Consider the following 23,513-nt stretch of genomic DNA (forward strand, 5'->3'; position numbering starts at 1 on the left):
ACACTGTCAACAGCTTTCACGATGACTTTTTCACCAGGAAGTTGCTCTATAAGTTTATTGTTATAATCATCTACTTTGGCATTCATTGTGAAAAGATGGAGAGCATTGTGTGGATAATTTGGACTTTTTTCTGCAATGATGCACCTGTGAATTATATCCAAGTCCTCAGAAGTCATCTCATTGTGACGAAGACGGTTCAAAAGCTGTGCAAATTCTAAATCATCCTTTTGACGCATTACTTCTTTCCAAAGATTACATGCAAGTGCTTGGGCATTTTGTTTTAAATCTTGAAAAATCCATGATTGGTTTAAGTTGAAAGAAATCTCCAACTGCAATAATACTAATGACTCCAAACGGCCTCTTCAAACCAGTAAGAAGCTGAAGTCTGTCATTGATAAATTCCAACTTTGCATTGCCAACCATTGAAATTTCATCTATGATCACTACTGACAGATTTCTATACTTAGTTCTAAATGTGTTGAGTTCATCACAATGCATGCTTTGCTGCCTTTGATTAATTTTCTGGTGAAATGCAGAAGCAATTGTTTGACCACCAATGTTAAATGCAGCTTTACCAGTGTATGCACAAAGAAGAATTCGTATACCATCTGGATTTTCAACCTCCTTAGCACATAAATACCAATGTAAAGCTTGATAAAGTGCTCTGATTAACACTGACTTCCCAACTCCTGCACCTCCTGACAGATATGCATGAATGGGTTCCTGTTTAGAATTGATCCATCGCATAACATGATTGAAGAATTCACGTTGCTTCAAATTTAAACTGGCTACAAGCTTTAAATACTCATCATCGGGTAATCTAACAGAACTCTGCTCACTCAGTTGTCTTGTTGATGGAATTCCAACATCATTTCCTATAACATAATCTCTGTTCAATTGGCCTTTCAGGATTAAAGTGAACAAATGTTTCAGAATCAACATTTCCTTCATATTCATCATCTGCATCAGTTTGTTGAGCTCCAGGGGCTAATTCATCATAGGCTTCTGTCAAACCATCCTGCGCCATCTGTTCTGCCTGCTCAAGCGCATCAGCATTGTGTTCATACTGTTTGATTTTTTGAGCTAAGAAAATTTTTTTTCTGGTTAAATGACTGCTCAAAGCTCTGATGTCCACACAGAAGATCAGAACATTCATTTCGCCATGGAGTGAACAGCATTAGTTTTTCTCTATAGTAATTTTCTGGGTTTGTCTTTAAGCTATAAGGCACATATCTTGGTGTTTTTCTGCGCTTAATTTTAATTCAATTTCTCAACACAACTAATGTGCTGTCATCTTTAAATTCATCCTCAGTATCAGTTCCACTATCTTCATTTTCTGACTGGTGCCTCTCATCATCATTTATTTCCATTTCAGGCAGATCAGTCATACTTTCCTTTGGGAAAACAACATTTAACTGTGACACATACTCAGCTAAACACCAGTTTTCAAGTTGTTTTGGACGTTTTGCATATCTTTTGACTATGTTACTGCATTCTATGTCTGTGGAATTAGCATTCAACTTTTCGAGTTCTGAATCAGGTTTGACAAGTATTACACGGTCATCAACTGGAGATGTGGTTATAAACATTACATCTCTTGATGCTTTTGTAAGGGGCATTAGCAAAACTAGATATGCTGCTTCTTGTGCTCCAACTTCAACACTGTTAAGAAATTGATTTCCAATGTGTCTAACTTGTCTCTTAATGTCAAGATTACCCTCTCTTGCTTCTTTTGCAGCTCTACTCAGCAGATCACTCATGCCCATTTGGGATTTACTTATGTATGAGACAATGTACATTGCACAAGCATATGGATCCAAAACATACTGAATATCAATGTTTGCTGCCCATGCATGAAGAAGAGTACTGTTGTAAGCATTCACTCTCAAGTCACAGGGTTTACGTTTTAAAAATACTTTGGGTGTTCTCAAAGAACTTCTGATGCATTTTATATAATCATCTTCAGATAGTTGTAGTACATTCTGCAAAAAAGTCTTGGACAGTGCAGCTTATGTCACATCCATTTTTAAAGTCAATCACTTTGTCTTGCATAGTCTTATGCATTTTCTTGTATTTCTCAATGTCATTGTTCAAAGGTTCCAATATCATAGTAGCTTGGAGTGGTGGAAGTGGAAATCCAAATCTACAAACGGCCTTTCCTTTTTTTTGCATGTTTGTGAGTGTTTGTGAACTTGCAATTCTATCAAATTGTCTTCTGTATTCCATTCACACTTCAAGTAGCTGTCAACAAATGCAACAATTTCCTTGTTATCATTTTCTAAGTATTTTGGAGAATTTTCAATCCAAACAATCATGTGAACATGTGGTGATCCCCTTTGTTGAAATTCAACTCTGTAGAAAAAGTCCTGTATCTTTCCAATAGGATGATGATCACTCTTAAGCACAGTATTTAAAAAAGTCCGAAAACGATGATCAAAATACCCTGTACATGTAATTGGGTCTTTCTGAACTAACTTTGACTTTTCAGTCCATGTCATGCTCTCAATTTCAGAATCTGTGTACTGTTTGCCATCGTTTAAAACTCCTAGTGCTCTGATCAGATCATTCCAACGTGTATCTGCAGCAGAAAAGGACATAAACCAAGTTGGTAGACCAAGCTGTCGTATCATTGCAAAAACATCTTTCTTTCTTGTTTCAAGATAAGGAGGAGAATTTCTCAACTGTTTGAAAACATAAAATCCCTCATTGTGTCTAACAATGTTATTGACTTGATCAGGATTTCTTATCAAACGGAGTTTGGGAACATATTGTTTTTACTCTGTTTCTTCTTATTATTATTCTTTTTTCTTCTTATTTCTTCTCCGGTACTTTTTTGTCCGGGAGTGTTCTCAGAAACTGTTCACCCAACTAAGTTAAAACCTTTTTAGGTTTTTACTCATTGTGTCGTTAATAGGTGTGTTGTGTAGGTGTGACTGAACGAAGGATTTTGCGCGCAAAAGTGCGGAACATAATTGAAATGATGAAATACTGATACGAGGATTGTTAGAAAAGAAGTTCGCGGACACATTGAATTACGGAAAATCTACGCACGCACGTGCGGGCGCGTGAAATGATTGTACGAGGATTGTTAGAAAATCGCGGACACATTGAATTACGGAAAATCTATTGTATACTGTGAAGTATGACCTATGTCTGAATAAATTCCTGCATTTTGTTTATCTGTTTGTAAAAAAATCAGGTCCATTTACTACAATCTTGAAAATTTACGACGATTTTTACTATGAGGTCATGGGATTCACGGAGCAATCACTTTACGTAAGGCGACGTGACAGCCAGATTTCAACCCGTTAAGCTTTGTCGCAGTTCATTAAATCTTTCATTTTTTCCATATTTTTCTTATCTTTTCTCAATTTGAATATCTATATCAAGACATGTTACTTTTATACTATAATGTCTTTTCTACTGATACGGATATTATTGAGATCTTTAGGAAAAAAGTCTATGGAGTAAATCGATCAGGTATGGAAAGTATGCAAAACCATAAAGGCACAACGTCCATGCAATAAAGGGGTATTGAAGTATCGATGGGGTTAATCATTCAAAATTTTAATCCTTACATTCTTATTAAGCTACAACCATTTGAAAACTTTTGTCCTTTGTATGTGTAGGAAATTCCCGGCGGCATCTTGCATATTTTAATCTTTTTTTTTTTTTAGACATTTTCCTGTCTGCATACATAATTTTCACGTAGTGCAGTGCTCCATGACGCTCAATGACGTTCCGATTTTTGGCTGTGTTTTTATGCGTTGATCACTTACAAATGGCTATAAAACAGTTATATACCCTCCAATTTGATCCAAAATTTCTCCCAGTGATGTTTCATGAATACTTTTGCGACAGGTAAAATATCACAAATCTCTTTGCGGTACAATTGTGCAATTTTTAATTTTGATAAAGGGTCTATGTGATGTAAACGTTCCAAAATGTAGCATGCTCCGTGAAGCAAGATTTATCAAAATAAAACAGCTGTATGTTTTTCATTGAGCACCAGAGAACACCAAAGTTTTGTATATTTATTGGAAAATAGGTTAAGATTTTATCTGAAAAGTTTGACTGATTTCGTGAAAATAGCGCGCTCACAATAGAACTTGTCCGCGAACTTTTCTAACACCCCTCGTATATTCAATAAAGCCATAACTTATACATTTTTTGATGAAATGCTTTGAAACTCATTGCATGAGGATATATTAAAGCTGACATGAACTCTTAAAAAGCCATCATTTTTCATCTTTGTACGACTTACTACATTCCTGTACGCCTTTGTCCGCCATATTTCTTCGATTCCGCCATATTTAATTGAAAATTTTTGGTCACCTGTACCTGCTATATATAGCCTTGTACGATTGCTTCACTTGAGTGATTTTCTAGCCTGACTGTCGACATGTACACATCTCCGATAACAAAGTTTTTAGAAGTTCATAAACTGACCAAATACATGTTTGAAAAGTAAAAATTCAACAAAAAATAGAACTATACCGAAAATTTAATTATTATTGAATGCATTTGTTGCAATATAGAAAATAAATACACTGTAACACGGAATACATACATGTACATCAAACACCCATGCAGGTCGAGGAAACGCGTCAAACGCAGTGATAAAAACATTTACCTGACTACTGTTATCGTTACAGGGATGTGCACATGTCGAAAGAATTATCCTATTTTACTTTTATTGAAAAACGCATCTCAGAAGTCATGTAATCCATTGCTAACTCAACAGTAAAAGATGCTTGGACACACGTGGCCCATGCCGATCATTTTATTTAGTCAGGGAAAATATCAAAGGTTGAAAGCTCAGTGGGGTTGATTGAAAAAAAAAAATGCAAGTAATTTTTTTCAAAAATAAACAATACTCTTGTCTGTACATTAAATAAAATTTACGATTAAGTACATGATTTAACTTCATCAAATTCATAAAAAGCAGGCATTATTACGAATCATTCACCTTTTGAAGATATTTTCCCGTGATATGAAGGGGGGGGGGGTGTAATAAAACATGCATACACTTTCATAAAAATAATATAAGAAAAACGTCTGAAACAGATTGGATTTCTTTATGATCAATTATTATCAAATAAATACTGTGTATTGGCCTATTAGACCTAATATAATTTGATTTAAAGTTATTTTTAATTTTATGCACTAGGAAAGAAAAAGTGAGCACGTTCACATACCCCACGCTCCCCCAAAAGTCGAAGTGCTAAAAATCCCAGAAAAAAAATAAAGGAAGCGTAATTTCCTTGTAATATGCACATCTATACACATTGTGTCCTAAATATCTGCAAAGTTTGACAAAATTGTTTGCAGTGGTTTACGAGGAGTTGCGCTGACAAACTGCTCACCTCTATATTCAAGATATGGCCAAAATCTAAATGTTAAAGTGCGGAAATTCCCGAAAAATAAAAAATTCGGAATTTCCTGGTGATGTGCAAATCTACACACACATTGTCTCCTATAAATATCTGCAAAGTTCGACAAAACTCTGTACAGTGGTTTATGAGAAGTTGCGCTAACCAAAAAAAAAAAAAAAGACTGACTGACGGGTCAAAACATTATACCTCACGCGTGGGGTATAATAAACGAGTTTGATTCTTTGGTACAATGATAATGAAAATAGAATTTAATGTGAATTAAATTTCTAGACATAAATAATTAATGATTATTAGAAAAAAGCATATAGGAAGAGAGAGTAAACTCCTCGTGAGAATTCCACATTCTACCTAAAACTAGCTTTTTAAAAATTCTCTTGTCTGTTGTCCAAGTTCGACACATACGTTTGACAAGGTGTTCGAGAAAGTTCCCAATGTTCCCATTCCTGTGATTTATATTTCACGTTAATTATATCCCCCGCCTGAAAAGTGGTAGGTAATCGTTATGTCCGTTCGTCTGTCTGTTACGCTTTGGGGTACCCATCTCTTATCCGCAAATCCTCTTACACCACTTAGAGAAAATTAATAAAACTTTCAAAGAATCTTAAGATTACTATATATTACCATTATGCATCTCCTATTTTACTTTTTGATCTGATACGTATGGGTTTGGCGAAATATGGACTTTGCCATTATAACCATATGGGAGGCAGGGGGTATTATTTAGTGAGTTCATTGCTCAGAATACATGTACGTCTAGTTTCTCTTTCAATTTGGGCGTTTGGGCTAATTTCTTATCCAAAGTAAAATTATTATTCAATTTATGAAGTTTCGACATCCCGCCTGAAAAAATCCTTGATCTGTCCTAAGGCATAATAAATGGAACAGTACAAAGTGCGTAGGATTTTATACCTATCATTGACCCAACAGGTGGGTTACAGACAGACAGAGAGAGAGAGAGAGAGAGAGTTCAATATACGAAAGAATAAATAATAATTATCCGTATTCAACCAGTGTCAAGTATCCCTACCCTAGCTTTTAAAATTATCTCCCAAATTCACCTACAGAAATTATTTATATATATATATATATATAAAATACCTAGACTATCAGGCAGGGATACTGAAATCTCGTAATAGTTCTTGTAACAACATAACTATAAAACAGTTACATTCCTCAAAATGAACATACTTTGTGGTCGGAGTGACACATTTTTAAAAAATTTCAAAACTGAATTCGGCAGAAATGTCTGTCTTCCAAGAATATTTAAATACCGGTCATGTCAATTATTTTTGTATGCCCCCCCCCCCGTCCAAAAAATCAAATGCCTAAATGTCAATCTCAACAGGGGATGGCCTTTCTCCGTTTGTGTATGTGTTAAAGAATGTATAGATGTACACATAAAAATTTGTATTCTGGTTAATTGCTTTTAAGATTTGAAGTAAATTATAGCCGTACATCAAATTACTTTGTTTAGATTTGAGATTAGTACTAAAATAATCAGTTATAATTGAGAAATGAATTTTACGACGCAAACCAACTGCAGACTTTATACATGACTTTGTATAGAATGTATATTACTAATTAGAACTACATGTAGATAAACAATTCACAATTATAGCTTATGAACATCAGTTATAATATCCCCCCCCCTTTCAGCCGCGCAAATACCAAATAACTTCTCTTTCCACTTGTGATATTTTCCCTGACCAAATTCTGATCAGCACGGACTAAGTGTATCGTCGTGCTAGTGTGTACGGAGTAATGACAGTGTGTTTACTATTGAGCTTTTATGGAGTTTATTTCCTTTTTGTGATGCATATTTCAATAAATGGAATTCAGGGTGTATTTCACTTGACTTGTGCACATCTTCGAACCGATGCAGTTACCTTATTACCAGGTATGGGTACGTTTACAGCGTTCGAGGCGTTTTCTCGATATGCATCAATTGCATATAGGACCTGCAAATCAAAACGTTGGTTGTTTTATTCCATTCAAATGTTATAATTTCAAAATGTGTTTGCAAATTTTACTGCTTTTTATTACAAGTTTATTCTGCATAAATTGACGCACTGTAAAAATATGTACTCAAGCATCTAAATTTCTCTTCCAAACTTGCATTTTTTTCTTTTGATTCAAATCAATAATCATTCAAAAATATGATTATTATGTTGTTTATTTTGTTTTTGAAATGTCTTGATCACCTCATGTGTTCTCATATGCTTTACCATCGGAGATGTGCACAAGTCGATACCCAATCCAAAAAATCATTCAATTGTAGCGAGCGCATTGGGGTATACATCGTTACAATGAGACAAGGTATCTGAAAGAAATAGGGCGGAATACGGCTATAGTTGGTATGAAACAAGTCGTACATAGATGAAAATGTTGCGTTTTTAAGAATTCATGTCAGCTTTAATAGTGTTAATATAATGACACTGTCAAATTAGCATGAACTCACGCGCGTGCACGTGCGCTTCGCTCTGATTGGCTGAAACTAAAATCTCAATATCTCTTTTGTTTTTTGACGAAACCCTTTGGAATTTAAAACATAGTCTTGCATTAAGATATTCTACAATATGATATAGAAAAAATTTCATGAAATCACGTGCATGCACGTGTACTGCAATCTGATTGGCTGAAACTTTAAATGGCTATAACTCATTTATTTTTTGACAAAATGCTTTGAAATTTAAAACATAGTCATGCATTAGGATATCCCGCAATATGATATAAAAAAAAATTCAAGAAATCATGCGCATGGACGTGTGCTGCAATCTAATTGGCTTAAACTTTAAACGGCTACATCTCCTTTGTTTTTTGACAAAATGCTTTGAAATTTAAAACATTGTCATGCATTAATATTTCCTACAATACGATATAGAAAATAATTCATGAAATCACGCGCATGCACATGTGCTGCAATCTGATTGGCTGAAACTTGAAATAGCTATAACTCCCTTGGTTATCAACCAAACAGGATGGGATTGAGAACATAGATAGACATAAAAGACTCCTACAAAAAGGTATGGTCATCATGCACTTGCATGCACGTACGTTCACGTGAAATGAGTAAAATTACAAATACACTGGATTAAGCGTATTTTTTTAATACTTTTGGATTAAATGCTTTATTTCTAGTATATTAAAATATATAAATAGTGTAGACAAGATGATATGGTCATTACGCACATACATTCAAATGCGCATGCGTGCAATGCATAAATTTGAATATACTTAATATACTTCTGGGAAAACATTGTAATAGTCTAAAAGGCATAGAGTTCGTCTTATTTAATGAAACTTAAATGGAATAAGGCACCAAAAGGGAGTTGGGGAGCGTTTGGGGAACATCTGTAACGGTTTCCGTTACAATTAGCCCTAGTTTCATTTGCAGTAAAGGTTTACCCCTTTGTTTTGCACTTCCTAAGGGCTAAATTGCCTTGTTTGTTGGTCTGTTACCTGTTTTAGTTGAATCTTTTTCAGTTTGAAAAACAAATTTGGTACCGACTGTGCAGCACGTCTATCAACACTTCGTAATTCCCACTTGGCAATATCAGCATATAAAAATGGTACTTGACGCTGATCATTTTCTACCCTTCCTTTACCACAAAATATTGTTGGAAATGACAAATACTCGGCCATTTGATCTTGATACAAACTAACTGGACGCTGTCCCTCTCTCTCCTGGAGTAAATGTGAAGATCTGATTCATGTCATATGAGTCACTGTCTAGTAGAGTATCACGATTTCCATCCTTACCACTATCAACTTCACAGAATTCATCCGAGTCTGATTCATCTGATTGGTCATGCATTGCTGAATCTTCATTCGTATGACCCTCTATAAACTCTCTCATTAATTCACTTGCAGAATTGGTGACCTCATGGAACCAGTTGTCACCTATGTTTATGTTTGAATTCTGATAATATTCACTGTTTTTCAATAACCAATGTAAAGCAATCAGAACCTTTGTAGGTCGGATGTTTTCATGACAATAAGAGTGCTGAAAAAATTTCTTTTTAACTTCACAGGTATGGTAATATTTTCATCAAGTCTCCTGGGAAGACTATTGATTGTTGGTTGAATGTCAACTGGCACATTTAAAACATTTCCTTGTACAGAATATTGCCCTCCTCTTGATAATTCTCTTATCTGCATGAAGGGAATTCTTAAGGATACAAGTCTTTCTTCCAATGGTAACAGATTTAATTCATTTGGTTTTTGAATCCATATCATTCCATTTGTAACAGAGAGTTTTGGAGTTCGACTTTCTATTAAACTTGAATTGCAAGTGTTGCATATCCATTCCTGCCCGTTTACAGACTTTGTATTAGTAAAATACTTCCTTTTGATTTCAGCATCCAACAAAACATTATCTACATTTGAAACACTTTCATGAAACCATTTCTGTTGGCAACATGTGCATACAAACACAGGACCCAATCTTACATTGTTATGAAAATTGTCAACACACTCAATTGCATCAACTCCAAATTTACTTTTTCTGTATCTTTGTTTTTCAGTTTCAATATAGTCCAAATGCCCCCGTGAGTGTGCTTTTGATTGTTTTGCAGCAGTATTTTCTGATTATCTATACTCTTCATTTTTTCTCTTTTCTTTCATCTTCAATCTCTCTTTTTCTAACTGGCTAGAATTATTTCTTTTTTCTTCTTTAAATCTCTTATTTGCTCATCGTGCCTATACTCTTCTTCTTGCCTTTTATATTTCTTACTGTCTCTTCCCTTGTCTTTAAACTCTGGATCCTGTCTCTTGTTTCTCATACTGTCCCTTTCCTTGTCTTTAAACTCTGGATCCTGTCTCTTGTTTCTCTTACTGTCCCTTTCCTTGCTTTTAAACTCTGGATCTTGTCTCTTGTTTCTCTTACTGTCCCTCTCTTTTCCTTTAAACTCTGCATCTTGTCGTTTGTTTCTCATACGGTCTCTTTCATTGTCTTTAAACTCTGGATCTTGTCTTTTGTTTCTCTTACAATCCCTCTCTTTTTCTTTAAACTCTGCATCTTGTTGTTTGTTTCTCATACAGTCCCTTTCGTTGTGTTTAAACTCTGGATTCTGTCTCTTGTTTCTTTTACTGTTCCTTTCCTTGCTTTTAAATTCTGGATCCTGTCTCTTGTTTCTTTTGCTGTCCCTCTCCTTCCTTTTAAACTCTGGATCTTGTCTCTTGTTTCTCTTACTGTCCCTCTCTTTTCCTTTTAACTCTGCATCTTGTCGTTTTTTTCTCATACAGTCCCTTTCGTTGTCTTTAAACCCTGGATCCTGTCTCTTGTTTCTCTTACTGTCCCTCTCTTTTTCTTTAAACTCTGCATCTTGTCGTTTGTTTCTCATACAGTCCCTTTCGTTGTCTTTAAAATTTGGATCTTGTCTCTTGTTTCTTTTACTGTTCCTTTCCTTGCTTTTAAACTCTGGATCTTGTCTCTTGTTTCTCATACTGTCCATTTCCTTGCTTTTAAACTTTGGATCTTGTCTCTTGTTTCTCATACTGTCCCTTTCCTTGTCTTTGAACTCTGGATTTTGTCTCTTGTTTCTCATATATTCTCTCATGTATTCCTTTTTATCTTTCTTTATCACTGTTGTTTTAAAGTGACCTGTATTGGTACCAACAGATTGTTTGTTTGTGAGAGCAGTTGTTGTTAACTGATCTAATCTACAATATTGATGTGTACTTTGATTATTACTAGGGAAGCTATGAATAAGTGTTCGAAAGGAAACAGGCATCACTTCAAATTCAGTTGCAAATTCAATGTGCATCCTTTCATACATTGCATACAGAAATCCTAACAAATCATCTAAGCAGCAACTGTGTCGGTCTCATCAAAGACTTTCCATCACATTCAGACAAACCATTTTCCCCATGAGAATGCGAGTAAAAGAAATAAAAATCATTGTCTGAATCTTTGTACAGTGCAGAACATATTGAGCCAATCATTATTAATACATACCTAGATAACCCCAATGCTTGTTGCAGACATTCATGTAGAGTTTGAATTTGATTTCTCTTATCATCTGTAACTAATAAGCCAAACAATGTATCATACTTATCAACCATGTGGTGATTTTCACCAGAATCAATATGAATTGGTAATTCATCAAACATCAGTAATCTACTTTTAAGTTTTCCAGCACTCTGAAGATTCTTCACAACTGTGTTGTACAAATTATCTCCCTTGAGCAGAGTCTGATCTAAAAAGAAACTAGTAAATGAAAAATTTTCATATGAATTTGACAACTTCAGAAGTGAATTGCATGTACACTGATTACCTCTTGAAAATGATGAAAACCTCATGCTTCCCTGATGGAAAGATCCAAACACCAGATTATCTGAATTCCGATGCATACAATTACCTTGCAGTGCATGTGTTGTTTCATTTGGTTTATTGTTCATTGTAAACGGAGTAATATTCTGAGTTGTAATCTGAGAGATATTCTGAGTAAGAAACTGAGAGGAATTCTGAGTAATCATTTGAGACAACATTTGAGGCAACTTTTGAGGCAACGTTTGAGCCAGAGGCAACATTTGAGGCAACGTTTGAGCCGAAGGCAACATTTGAGGCATAGTTTGAGCCAGAGGCAACGTTTGAGGCATAGTTTGAGCCAGAGGCAACATTTGAGGCATAGTTTGAGCCAGAGGCAACATTTGAGGTATAGTTTGAGCCAGAGGCATAGTTTGAGTCAAAGTGGTCTCAGGGAGAGCCGCAGAGACCACTGTCACGGGGGTGGTAGATATCACCCCTGCCGGTACAGATGTCAAAGGTGTTAGGACGTGGCCTACACCCAGAGGCACAGATGGTTGGACGTGGCCAACATCTGTGGGGTACTTGTCACCCACATCTGCCTTGCTATTTTGGTCAAAACCTTTTAGAGCCATTTCCTCTAAATATTCCTATAGCATGTGTTATAATTTGGTAGCATTTAATACCTTGAAATTTCTTTTGAAATAAAATCAATTCCTTTGAATTACATCACTTTTATCATCATTAAGTCTGTAAGTTTTCGGAGTATATATTGTTTTTGTGTCCACAAAAACTTAAACCTTGCCTACAACCTTTGAGTGGCTCCTCACACACTATGGCTTTCACATTTCAGGTGTATTTCTTGTGACAAGACCTTTCTTTGAGCACCACCGAATTTGACCTCTTGACCTTGGAGTTTGACCTACTTTTTACTAAAAAAATACCATACTTTAATCTTGGTCTTAACTTTTGAACATATGGAGCTAGAATAAAGAGTGTGCTAAAATTTACAGGTCCCATATGGGTCACAATTAAAGCTAAGAAACATATAAGGAACTTGATAAATGCAAGAAAAACATTTTATGAATACTTGAACTCTGTCAAATATGATAACCTTCTAGGTCAAAAATGGTTGAAACAATATCAAGGCCTTAAATGAACACTAAATTTTGGATTAAATTTTATGCCGACAAGATTAAATATTGGGTCAAACTAATAACAGAAAATGGACAATACTGCAAGCCAGTGCAAGGTTTTACTATACAAAAGAAAACATTTTTAGTCTAGACAATCTGTAAATGTAATTGGAGCGAACGCAGCAAAGGTCGCAAAGTGAACTCAATAGGCTAACGTGTAAGAACAGAGGAAATTCGGAATGGAATCTGTACATATGTCAAGTAAATTTTGTTGTGACACCTTCCCAGAATTCCTTTGCTACCCAATACCCTTTGCGCAAATAAATAATAACATAAGGCATAAAAGACTTTCAGTATGTAGAAATCTTAAAAAGAAACAAAAAATAACTCTGCAATGTCTTTCAACAAAAATTGCACTAGGTCTATTAGTCTCAACTAGAAACTTTGCTGTTTCCGTTAACCCTGCCGATCTCTCAGTGACGTAATAATCTAGATGTCTAATGCGACTTGACGTTTGAAGTGGCAGATCAACATTTCAGGTGTATTTTTTGAGGTACAAGTGCACTCGCCCAAACGGTCACACTGTAAAACATATTAATGAAAAATACAAGTCTTATTTCTGGATAACTACTTTTAAACCTTGTAATCCCAAGAAATAAATACATGTAGCCATTCTAATGAAAGATGGGACTAATATCATTAATATACCCATTGAATGCATTTTTTTTAAATATCAATTCCCATATTCCGTTTCAATATACCAATAATCATGATATATTGTTTAAAGTTAACAAAATATTATTTCCAACTTTCAATTATTTTAATAAAAAATGCCCATAAAACAATAATGAACTGCATGTAGATCTGTAGTCTTTTATTCTACTGTTGTCTTTTTTTTAGCATTTTACACACACTACTAAGCTTTATTTTAGCCAATTGTCAGGAACCCATGCAGGTGATATTCCTTGTCTCCGCGATTGACACAAAATCACTAGGAGTTTCCTTTCTGCAAACTTCAATAAACACTTGTACTGATACTTTTACTAACAATAAGTTATCCTTTATAAACATGTACTGATGAGTCATGACAGGTGTACCTATATATGCAAGAGTTGTCCCTGTAGACGACTTTCACACTTTCAAAACTTATTCCCCTTTGATGGGACTATCCAGGGTCAACCGGCGTAAGGTACTGTTTTCCCTCTATAACCTTACCAACTTTAGTCTTTATAGGTCAGTATCTTAGTAATGAAATCTGTATGAATATGTTCATAATTTACATGTTACCCCATACTCTGGCAATACAGGTACAGATCGAAATTGTCTGATAACGTTTGAAGATTAAAAATATTAAAGTAACTTACAAAGGACAAAGACAGTGGGAAAAGGAGCGTTACGCCGACAAAGGGAGAAACTCTTAGAATGTAAAAAAAAAATGTAAAATTCGTCTATTTATGTTATGCAATTACTAACTATTACACTTCGTTCTACTAAGTAAATTTTAAAAATAGATCATCTTCTCAATCTTCTTTAACACTAGTAAAGTGTAGCAGTACCAAAATGGACTTGTTTTCTCCGTGTGACTTTTCTCCGAGAGACTTCAACTGCGCAGTATGATCGTTGCGTCTAAACACTGCATAATAACAAATTAATGCTGCATGAACAAATATACGCCATGTTGTAATTGTTCAACTAAATCCTTTACTCTTCAAACCTTACAGAATGAAAACAACAATCTACAATGAATACTTTTGTTTCAGATCCGTGTAAACACTAAATTTCACTTTACTTCGGTCACTTCTTCGCCGTCCACATCAAAAATGGCTGACGTGCCTCGTTTTCATTTATTTGGTACACCGCGCCCGATCGAAAAAAAAATAAAGGTAAACCTAATCTGTTGATACATGTATAATTTCGTACGGCCACAAACTAGACAAAATTGAATGTACACTACATAAAGTTACTTGCACAATAATGTAATGTCTCACAGCTCTGTTGCCTATGAGATCTGGGAAAGAAGATCTTTAAATTTTAAAGGTTTTCTGATGTATTCTTATGTAAAATTTACTCATCCATTACGGTACCTCCCTTGCCCCAGGGGTCTTGATTTGAACAAACTTGAATCTACACCACCTGAGGGTACTTCACTGTAAGTTTCATCTTTCTTGGCCAAGTGGTTCTTGAGAAGAAGATTTTTAAAATACACCATTACTTTTTCACTAATTCCTTATTATTTCCCCTTGAAAATGGACATGGCCCTTCATTTGAACAAACCTGAATCCCCTTTACCTAAGGATACCTTATGGCAAGTTTGGTTGAAATTGGCCCATTGGTTCTTGAGAAGAAGATGAAAATGTGAAAAGTTTACAACAACGACAACGCCGACAACAACGACAACGACGACAACGACAGACAACGACAGACAACGGACAAATTGTGATCAGAAAAGCTCACTTGAGCCTTTGGCTCAGGTGAGCTAAAATGAAGATAATAAAGTGATCGATCTTTTAAAAACCGAAAAACAATACAGATATGTAAAATAGACATAAACAAGGACCTCCTGAAATTCCAGTTTTGGGATCAGGTGCAAAGGAGGAGTAAGCATGCCCCTTAAATGGGTCACATTAAACGTGAGTCAAACGCATTGAAAGTGAAGGAAGGAGGAAGGGAAAGAGGAAGTTTTTTATTGATATTCTGAAAATAGTTTTTTGTTTGCACTTAACCTGTTTAAAATGTATGTACTGGAGTCCTTTATCAATGTGTTTTGGAATATTTAGTATATGTACATATTCCCTTCTATGACTACATATAAAAATAAAAAAAAAACATTATAATTTTTTTCCATTGCCAACAACCCAGGATAAAGATTGAAATATTTTTTTATTCAATGTTGATGCAAAATGGATATATCAATTACAACTCATTATGTTGATATAGAATTAAATATATATCCCACCTAGCTCATAACATATGGGTGTAGAACTCATATGTCCCGTCCTTACATTAAAAAACGGGAGGCATAATTAATATATCGCACTCAAGAAATTTTTATTATCAGTTTGGACGTGGAAGAACCCTTGTTTGCATAACAAATAAAATTCACTTTTTCTTCACTCAAATATAGAGATAACTCTTAAGATCTTTCAAATGTTTCTTATATGAAATAATTATCCATCCCTTTATCTTTTGAATACTAATTAGAGAAAATATTTTTTTCCTTACGTGGGTAGACCTAACTGTCGGCATGCTACTCTAGCATCCGATTCTCCGAAGCCGTCGTCACAGACTGTACCCCAAGATCCACCGTCATCCAGTTTGATCTCTAGACGACCATTGGTCCGATCGGTACCATCTCTCAGACGGATTATACTCGAAGCATTAACTGAAGTTGTACGAACCATTCAATTGATCGTCTTTCTTAAATGACTTCAAAATAGGGTTGAAAAAAAGAAATGTCACAACTTTGATAAAATTGCTATAAATCGACACACAAAGCAACAAAATTATACATGATGAAAGCTTTATTTATTTCAAATCAGACCTGAAAAATTCAAAGGAATATGACGTATACTTTCCAAAATATGATTTTAAACAAATCGTCTTGGTAGTCTCGCACCTAAATATAACGTCATATGTCGCACCATCATACTTTTAAGCGTTTCCCCTTTGTTTCATTAAAAAAATATTTGTGATTCGTAAACACTTTCACCAATTCCACTTTCTTTAAGAATTCTTGGTAGCAATATACCCTGATTCTTTTCATAAATAAGCCCTCTGTCAAACTTTTTTTTTTGAACTGTAGCATAAGACAAACTTAAAATTCACATGTCACTCTATACGACAAGTATTCAATCAAAGTCCATTAAACAATATTAAGAGCAGAGCAAACACGGATCCTCCGAAACTTTCAGAGGTGGGATCAGGTGCCATGGAGGAGTTCTGCTGACCGGTCACACCCGCCAAAATCGTTGTCATGATCAGGAAATAACAGGAAAAAAATCCGTCGTGTATAAATAATGGACTAACAATTGGTATGAAAAACGTATTGACATAGTCGCACAGAAATTTACTCAATGTAAAATATAATAATTCATTTAATTTGCAAATTTGACTAGAAAATGACATCTGTGTCTTTTAAAAAGTTGATAAATACATGGGACCTTTTTTAAAATCTGTTTAATGTGTTTGTCTTTTAATTCACAAGAAAAAAAATACACTTTAAAACGTGACTCCGTTGATATTCTATGTTTTAAACATGCTATAAAATAATTTAGTAAACATTATTAAATTATTATTTCATTGTAAATTAGATTTATATTTGTGCTTCTTTTGGTATATTGCATTTCATAATATGACGCCAAATATAAATGGAATGGACACTGTGACATTACTCTTGGATCAACCCTCGTAATAAAAAAAAAATAGAAATTTAAAAAAGAACATAACTTACCACACACTACCCCAGAATCATCGGAGTGGTCACATGAAGATCGAGAAAACTGACATGATAACAAATCCTCTTCATCTCCCTTACAATCAACCTTGTCGACATGGATAGGACCAAACCCTTTCCCAAATTCAGCATTATTCATTGCAATACCGTAGCTATAACATAGGGGAGAAATATGAAATATTTCCCTTGCTTCAATAAATGATATTGATTCCTGTAAAAAATATGAAACTGACTTTCCGAGTCCTAGTTGTTTGCAGACGACTGTTGCGTCATTATCATCCCAGTTTCCGTCACATACTGTGGACCATATGCCTTCAGTGACCACTTCTACTCTGCCCATGTTTGTTGTGTTTCCATTCACCAATCTTACGTCTGATATATAAAGAGGATTTACTGTAATAAAACTCTTCTTTTCAAGTCAATCCAATCCAATTTAAACGACTGTTTATCCAAATAAATTACACTTTAAAATGTAAAAGTTTCAATGAAACATACGAAGATTAACGAACATTATTCAAAATCAGAAGTCCATAAAACAATACAAAATAGCAGCAGAGCAAACATGTGTAGTTATTATATATTTTTATTATCTATATCATAACAAAGTTTTAATCAATAGCTTTTTATTTTAGAAAAAGAACACATTTTGCTTAATAGAAAATGAAATTCACACAGCTTGAAATAACAGATTTACCATGGAGACAGGGTTTTCCATTAGCTTCGCACTGACAGGCGTCCCCAGTATACCCAACCTTACAGTGACAGGCCCCGGTAGTTTTGTCACAGGACTCTGTGTGCATCCTGACACAGGCACATTTGTCACAGTTTCGACCAAACGTCCAGTTTGAACAAACTAATAAGTCAAACACAAAAGATATATGATTATACTAGTCTAGTATATTTAATAAATGTAACAATTTTCATACTTTCTTTTTTATTGTTCTTAAACCTTACTCAAACTTAATCAATCTATAAAGCAAGTGTTTCTCACCACAACTGGACCCTGCAATGATAATTCTGTCAATGGCAGTCCTCTCCTCCATCCTGATTTTAATCTGAATATAAAATAAAATATTTCACATCATTAGAAAGCTTGTTTATTTGCTTTGTTATTACATGACTAATCCTTTATATTGATTGAATGATAGTGTGTTGTTTTACATCCCATTCGATGATTTTTCAATCATATAGAGGGGTCAAAATGTACCAGTTAATGGCTTCAAAATTAGACCTTACTTGCAATTATAACTCGGTGCCAATAAACAATGAGGGATCTTTACTGTGCCAACGCCTGTCCTGACGAAAGGCCTTGGATTTTAAGATCTCATCCGAAGGACCACAACTTTCACTATAAAGTTACAAATGCTTGACGAAGGAACAATTGCTTCCTTTTTAACTGACTAAGTCAATTAAAGGGCCGGGTTCAAACCCACAGTTTTCCATCACGGAACGGCTGATCTATCGTAACAGTCTATTCGTTTGGAGGTGATACAATCTTAATAGATTTTTTTACTGGGGACATTGGACACTAGAATTGGAATGCTATGAAGTACAATGTATCTTACCAAATTATCATATAATTTTTACCAGCAGAATTAAGCCAATAAAAGTTAAACAAGTTATTGAAGCTAACAAAAGCTTTAGATAGTTTAAATTTCTTTTGTAAAATTGGATCAAACTAGAGATTATAATGTCAAAAAACTGAGAGAGAGGTACTCCTATACATGTACCACTGAATGATATTAAATTAGACTTTCACAGATTCTTTGTTACATAGTACCATTGTGCAGCTCATATTTTGCTTTTTGATCAGAAGTATATTTCGGGTTTCCCATAACAAAACATACACATTTCTATTTTTTCCCATAACATCGAAGAAAACTCATTTCTTATCCACATCTCCTCCTATACCACTGAATAAAATTCAATGATACTTTCAAAGATTCTTTGTTACAAAATACCATTTTGTACCTCCTAACTATTTTACTTTTTGATCTGACTTTATTTCCGGTTTCCAAGAGCAAAACATTCATTTTACCATTAAATATTGCGAGGGTTGTCCGTAAAATTCGTGGACAAGCTAAAAAATTAATAAAGGTTTTGTCATTGTAATTTATCATTGGCATATTTCTAATCCTTTACTAAATGTGAATGGAAAATGTAAAATTTTATTCAATTTCAAATGTTTAATTACAATAATGGTTTCATAATTAGACTAGGAATGGAGACCCGGAGCACTGCAAAATTTTGATTGAAAAAAAATATTTATCACTTTATAAATTTCATTTGTATTTTATAAAATTCTGGGGAAATCTGGAAAATTTTACATTATGGAGTTGACAGACGTTTACATGTCAAACTTGCAAAATTTGAACCTTTAAACTTTCAAAATGGCTGAGCAATCAAAGTTAGAACATATTAATAAAGGATCGGAATTGTTAAAAAAAGGGACATTTTCAGAATAGGTGGAGCAGTGAGCAGTAATAAAATTCTGCGTAGACATCGCAAAAACACCTACAGAGACCAATATATTCTGTAAACACTTGTATTTAAGTTGCATATAATATTTTCGGACGGTATGAACAGTTTAAAGGATGACATGCGTGAAGGAAAACTATCATTCCGAGATTGCAGTGCTGTAAAAAATGAATTTCGTAAGGTGATCATGACTTTGCCGTAAATAAACACGGACAAAAGTTGGACGATCGCAGGATATGAGACAGGCATTGCTAAATATTATTTTACGAATGAAACCTTAACATTTTGTGTACATTTTTATGACTGGTTAAACCGACATAAGAAATGTTTTCTTTGACTATTACAAAATACCATTGCTCTTATTTAGCTTTTGGCGTCGGGAAACGTCAAGAATTTTTGTTTTATTTTACTTTTTGAATATGACTATTTGTGTTTTGTTTTTTTGAAAACTTGCATGTGTTTAAAATAAAATATGAATTTAATGAAAACATAGTTTCATACATTTTACCAGTTATTATCAATCCGAATTTTACGGACAACCCTCGTATAATCATATTTGTATATTAATTTCAGAAAAATTGCGACTTTAAGGATATAACGAGATACAAATATGACGAGAAATTGGTTTTGTCCCTGGCACTTCGTTATGAGCGTATTTCATGTTTTTTTTTTAATTAATATTATGAAAATCTAACCATGCGTATAGGTTTTGACCCATTTATCTGCGTGTCTTTGCTTGTCCAGTTTTCCTGCGACCCAGACAGAACTGCTACAGAAGATTCCAAGAACGAGTTGTCTATTGTAGAGACCCTTATTGACCCTCGACCATAAAGGAAGTAGTCAAAGTAAAGACAAAACTGCTTTCCTATAGACAAAATGTAAAAATATATTGTTAGGGTTATATAAAAACACATGACTAAGCATTATAAGTGTAAAATTATATCTTATATGAACATGTATGTACATGTATAACTTACACCTGTGTATAATTGACCTGTTCATTTGAAGTATACTAAGTACTTTTCATTTCTCAAAAGTAACCCTCGTTATTATAGCAACTCTAAGCAAACAAAATGCAGAGGGGCAATACAGCTCACCTGAGTCAATATAACCAAGATAGTCCCATAATTAGTTTCTAATGCAAAACCTTAATTACATGCAGTGGTCCCACTCTCCCCCCTGGAAGATTTGAACAAAATTAAATCTACGATACCCGAGGTAGTTTCCACAAAGATATGACTGATTAGGTAAACCCGTTCTTATGAAAACAAAATTCCTACACTACGCTACCTGAGGATATGCTTCCATGTAAAAATGTCTTACCTCGGCTTTGTTGTTCTTAGATTTTTTTGCTACTATGAAAATAAATTGTTACCCGTTGTGGCATTTACATACCCTTGAGTTCAAGATTTGAAGAAGCTTGAATCTTTACAGCCTAGAATTGAATCTACAGTGGCTATAGCTTATTTTGTCGCCCCATCGAGATTCGACAAAAGGGGGCAATTATACGATGAAAACTATTATACTCTCGGCGGTGAATATCGTTTGTTATTTACCAAAAATTTCAAAATTGGTTTCAACTCAGTCAATATTCATATTTTTTCTGGTAAATAACATATCACATTCACCTCCGAAAGAGTCCATAATTTTATTTTATTAAATATGGTTGATTATGCTGCATCCATGAAACAGAACTTCCACTTTTATTTCAACTACCATTACACATTAAAACCCTAAAACAATCATTATGGAAATTTTATTACAATATTTTATAGTGGAAAATGACTCTGTGGAGTCAATTGATATAAAGAGTGAAGATTGAAGATCAGTGATTTTTCTTAATACACATGTATATGTTGATGAAGGCACTTACGTTTTATATTTAATGTTATATTCATTTCAGTAAAATAGCTATCAGCTGACAAGTAATAAGGTTTCGTATCCAGATAAAGGTAATTTAAGTCATCGGTTCCGCTGCTTGGTTTCCAGCCGTAAGTTGATGAATACTATAAAAAGAAAATGTAAATTATTAAACAGAGAGACATTTCTTTTATTTTTTTTATAGAAAATACAGAATTTTTTTTCATGTAGTAAGACGACAGATGAATAAGAAAATTACCTAATTTGTATAAAAAGAAGTAAAACAAATTTCAAGTATGACATTTTCTATAATTCACTGAACATTAACATATACTTAAAGCATACGTAAAACAAACCGCAAACCATCTATGAAATAGCATACATACACCAATGAAACCAAAAAGAACAAAATAATAAATTATTTATAAAATTCCACATTTATTTTTCATACGGGTGCGTCTTAGCAGTATTTCTTTGAAAGATTGTATTTGAGCTAGATAACTATTCCTATTCTCATTATTCCTTTCATAGTATGCAAAATTATTGTAAACATTCTTTGGTTAACTAAAAGAGCATTGCCCCACTATTCCCCAAATTTAATTTTTATGACATAACACTCGTATCTTTAAGAAAACATATTTGTTCATTTAGTCTTAAACTAATCGCAAACTTTTAGTGTGAGATATGATCCTTGACAAAATAGTCAAGGATCATATCTCCAACTAGAAATCAAATGTCGTTGTTGATATCAGCGATATACTGTGGTGATAAACGAGTCCTGAAGGGGAAAAATGATTCTAAGTCTGTATTTTATTGTTGGGTTCGAACCCAACAAATATCACATTATTTGTTTTTAATTATAAAATTTTCGACCAAAATAAATTCTGCAGAAAGTTTTGATTGTCACAATTTCATACATTTAAAAGGACTTTAATTTAAATTCAGTATCCAGTCTTCTTTGTATGTAATTTTTCGTGCCAAACTGAATCATTATGAAAAAAGAAAAAGTTTTCAAGATAAAATGCATTTTAATAATGGTTGTAAATATTTTCGTTCTTTGTATAAAAGATTCATAATATATATTATAATTCATAATATTATCAATATTAGCTTTTTTCTACATTGAAAAGTTATGCAGAGAAGTGAAAACAAAAAAATACGGGGTGTACATGTACAGTCTCCTTTGAGTGAATGTAAAATAATGATTGAAAAGCTAAATGAAATCTAATGGATATGTTGTAATCGTATTAATAAAATATTTAGTACGAATTTATTTATTGTTAGTATAACATGCTTGTTGCAAAAGTTAAAATTAATTATATCTTTAGTAATTAAACTGCATTAAAAGTTATATTGCCTTTCTAGCAATTATTAAATTATTGAAATAACTTATCACTAATGAAAAGAAGCTTTTTTAAAGACTAAATCGCTAAATTTGTGTTTCACTAAAAATTCCACCTACGTGCCTATATGTATACGGCATACATTTCATAAGTTCATAGAAGAGTGAACAAATAGAGAAAAATGAAAACAAAAATTAAACAAAAATTTAAACAAAAATTATTACAAAGTAAAGCCAATTGCATAAAATGTTATTTTTTCTGCGATTCAAATTTGAATAGTTTAAAATCATGTTAATTTCAAAATATGAAAAACCATATTAATTTGAAATAAAGTTTTCCCCTATAAGTTATCCTAAACCATCTACTTAATATCTTCAAAATCTGTTTACCATTGGATCAAAATGAAGCCATCTCATTCTGTCCTAAAACATTGAGTACAATGCATGTATAAAGTTATTTTCTTCATCAATTTTAACAGGAATTTAACTTTACTGTAATTCAACTTTAAATTTTTTTCTGTAAATTATCTACATCGCAAGCTCAAGAAAATATTGAAAAATTACATTAAAAATGAATTATTTTTGCAATATGAACAGCTCT

At 33.7% G+C, this 23,513-nt stretch overlaps 1 protein-coding gene across 1 annotated transcript in view; it reads right to left on the reverse strand.

The window, feature by feature from the left end:
- The window catches only part of LOC134252644 (uncharacterized), a 62,844-nt gene that overhangs the window by 29,437 nt on the left and 9,894 nt on the right, over positions 1-23,513 (reverse strand). The window contains exons 6-12 of the mRNA XM_062735132.1: positions 21,584-21,716; positions 20,406-20,575; positions 18,224-18,287; positions 17,927-18,085; positions 17,466-17,604; positions 17,230-17,384; positions 16,002-16,161 (exon numbers count right to left, since the gene is read on the reverse strand). Coding sequence (XP_062591116.1) covers positions 16,002-16,161; positions 17,230-17,384; positions 17,466-17,604; positions 17,927-18,085; positions 18,224-18,287; positions 20,406-20,575; positions 21,584-21,716 — 980 coding nt within the window. The remainder of the gene's footprint in view (positions 1-16,001; positions 16,162-17,229; positions 17,385-17,465; positions 17,605-17,926; positions 18,086-18,223; positions 18,288-20,405; positions 20,576-21,583; positions 21,717-23,513) is intronic.

Source organism: Saccostrea cucullata, unplaced genomic scaffold, assembly GCF_032062105.1.
Source record: "Saccostrea cucullata isolate Sc308-1 unplaced genomic scaffold, CSIRO_AGI_Scuc_v1 ctg1544, whole genome shotgun sequence".
Lineage (NCBI taxonomy): Eukaryota > Metazoa > Mollusca > Bivalvia > Ostreida > Ostreidae > Saccostrea > Saccostrea cuccullata.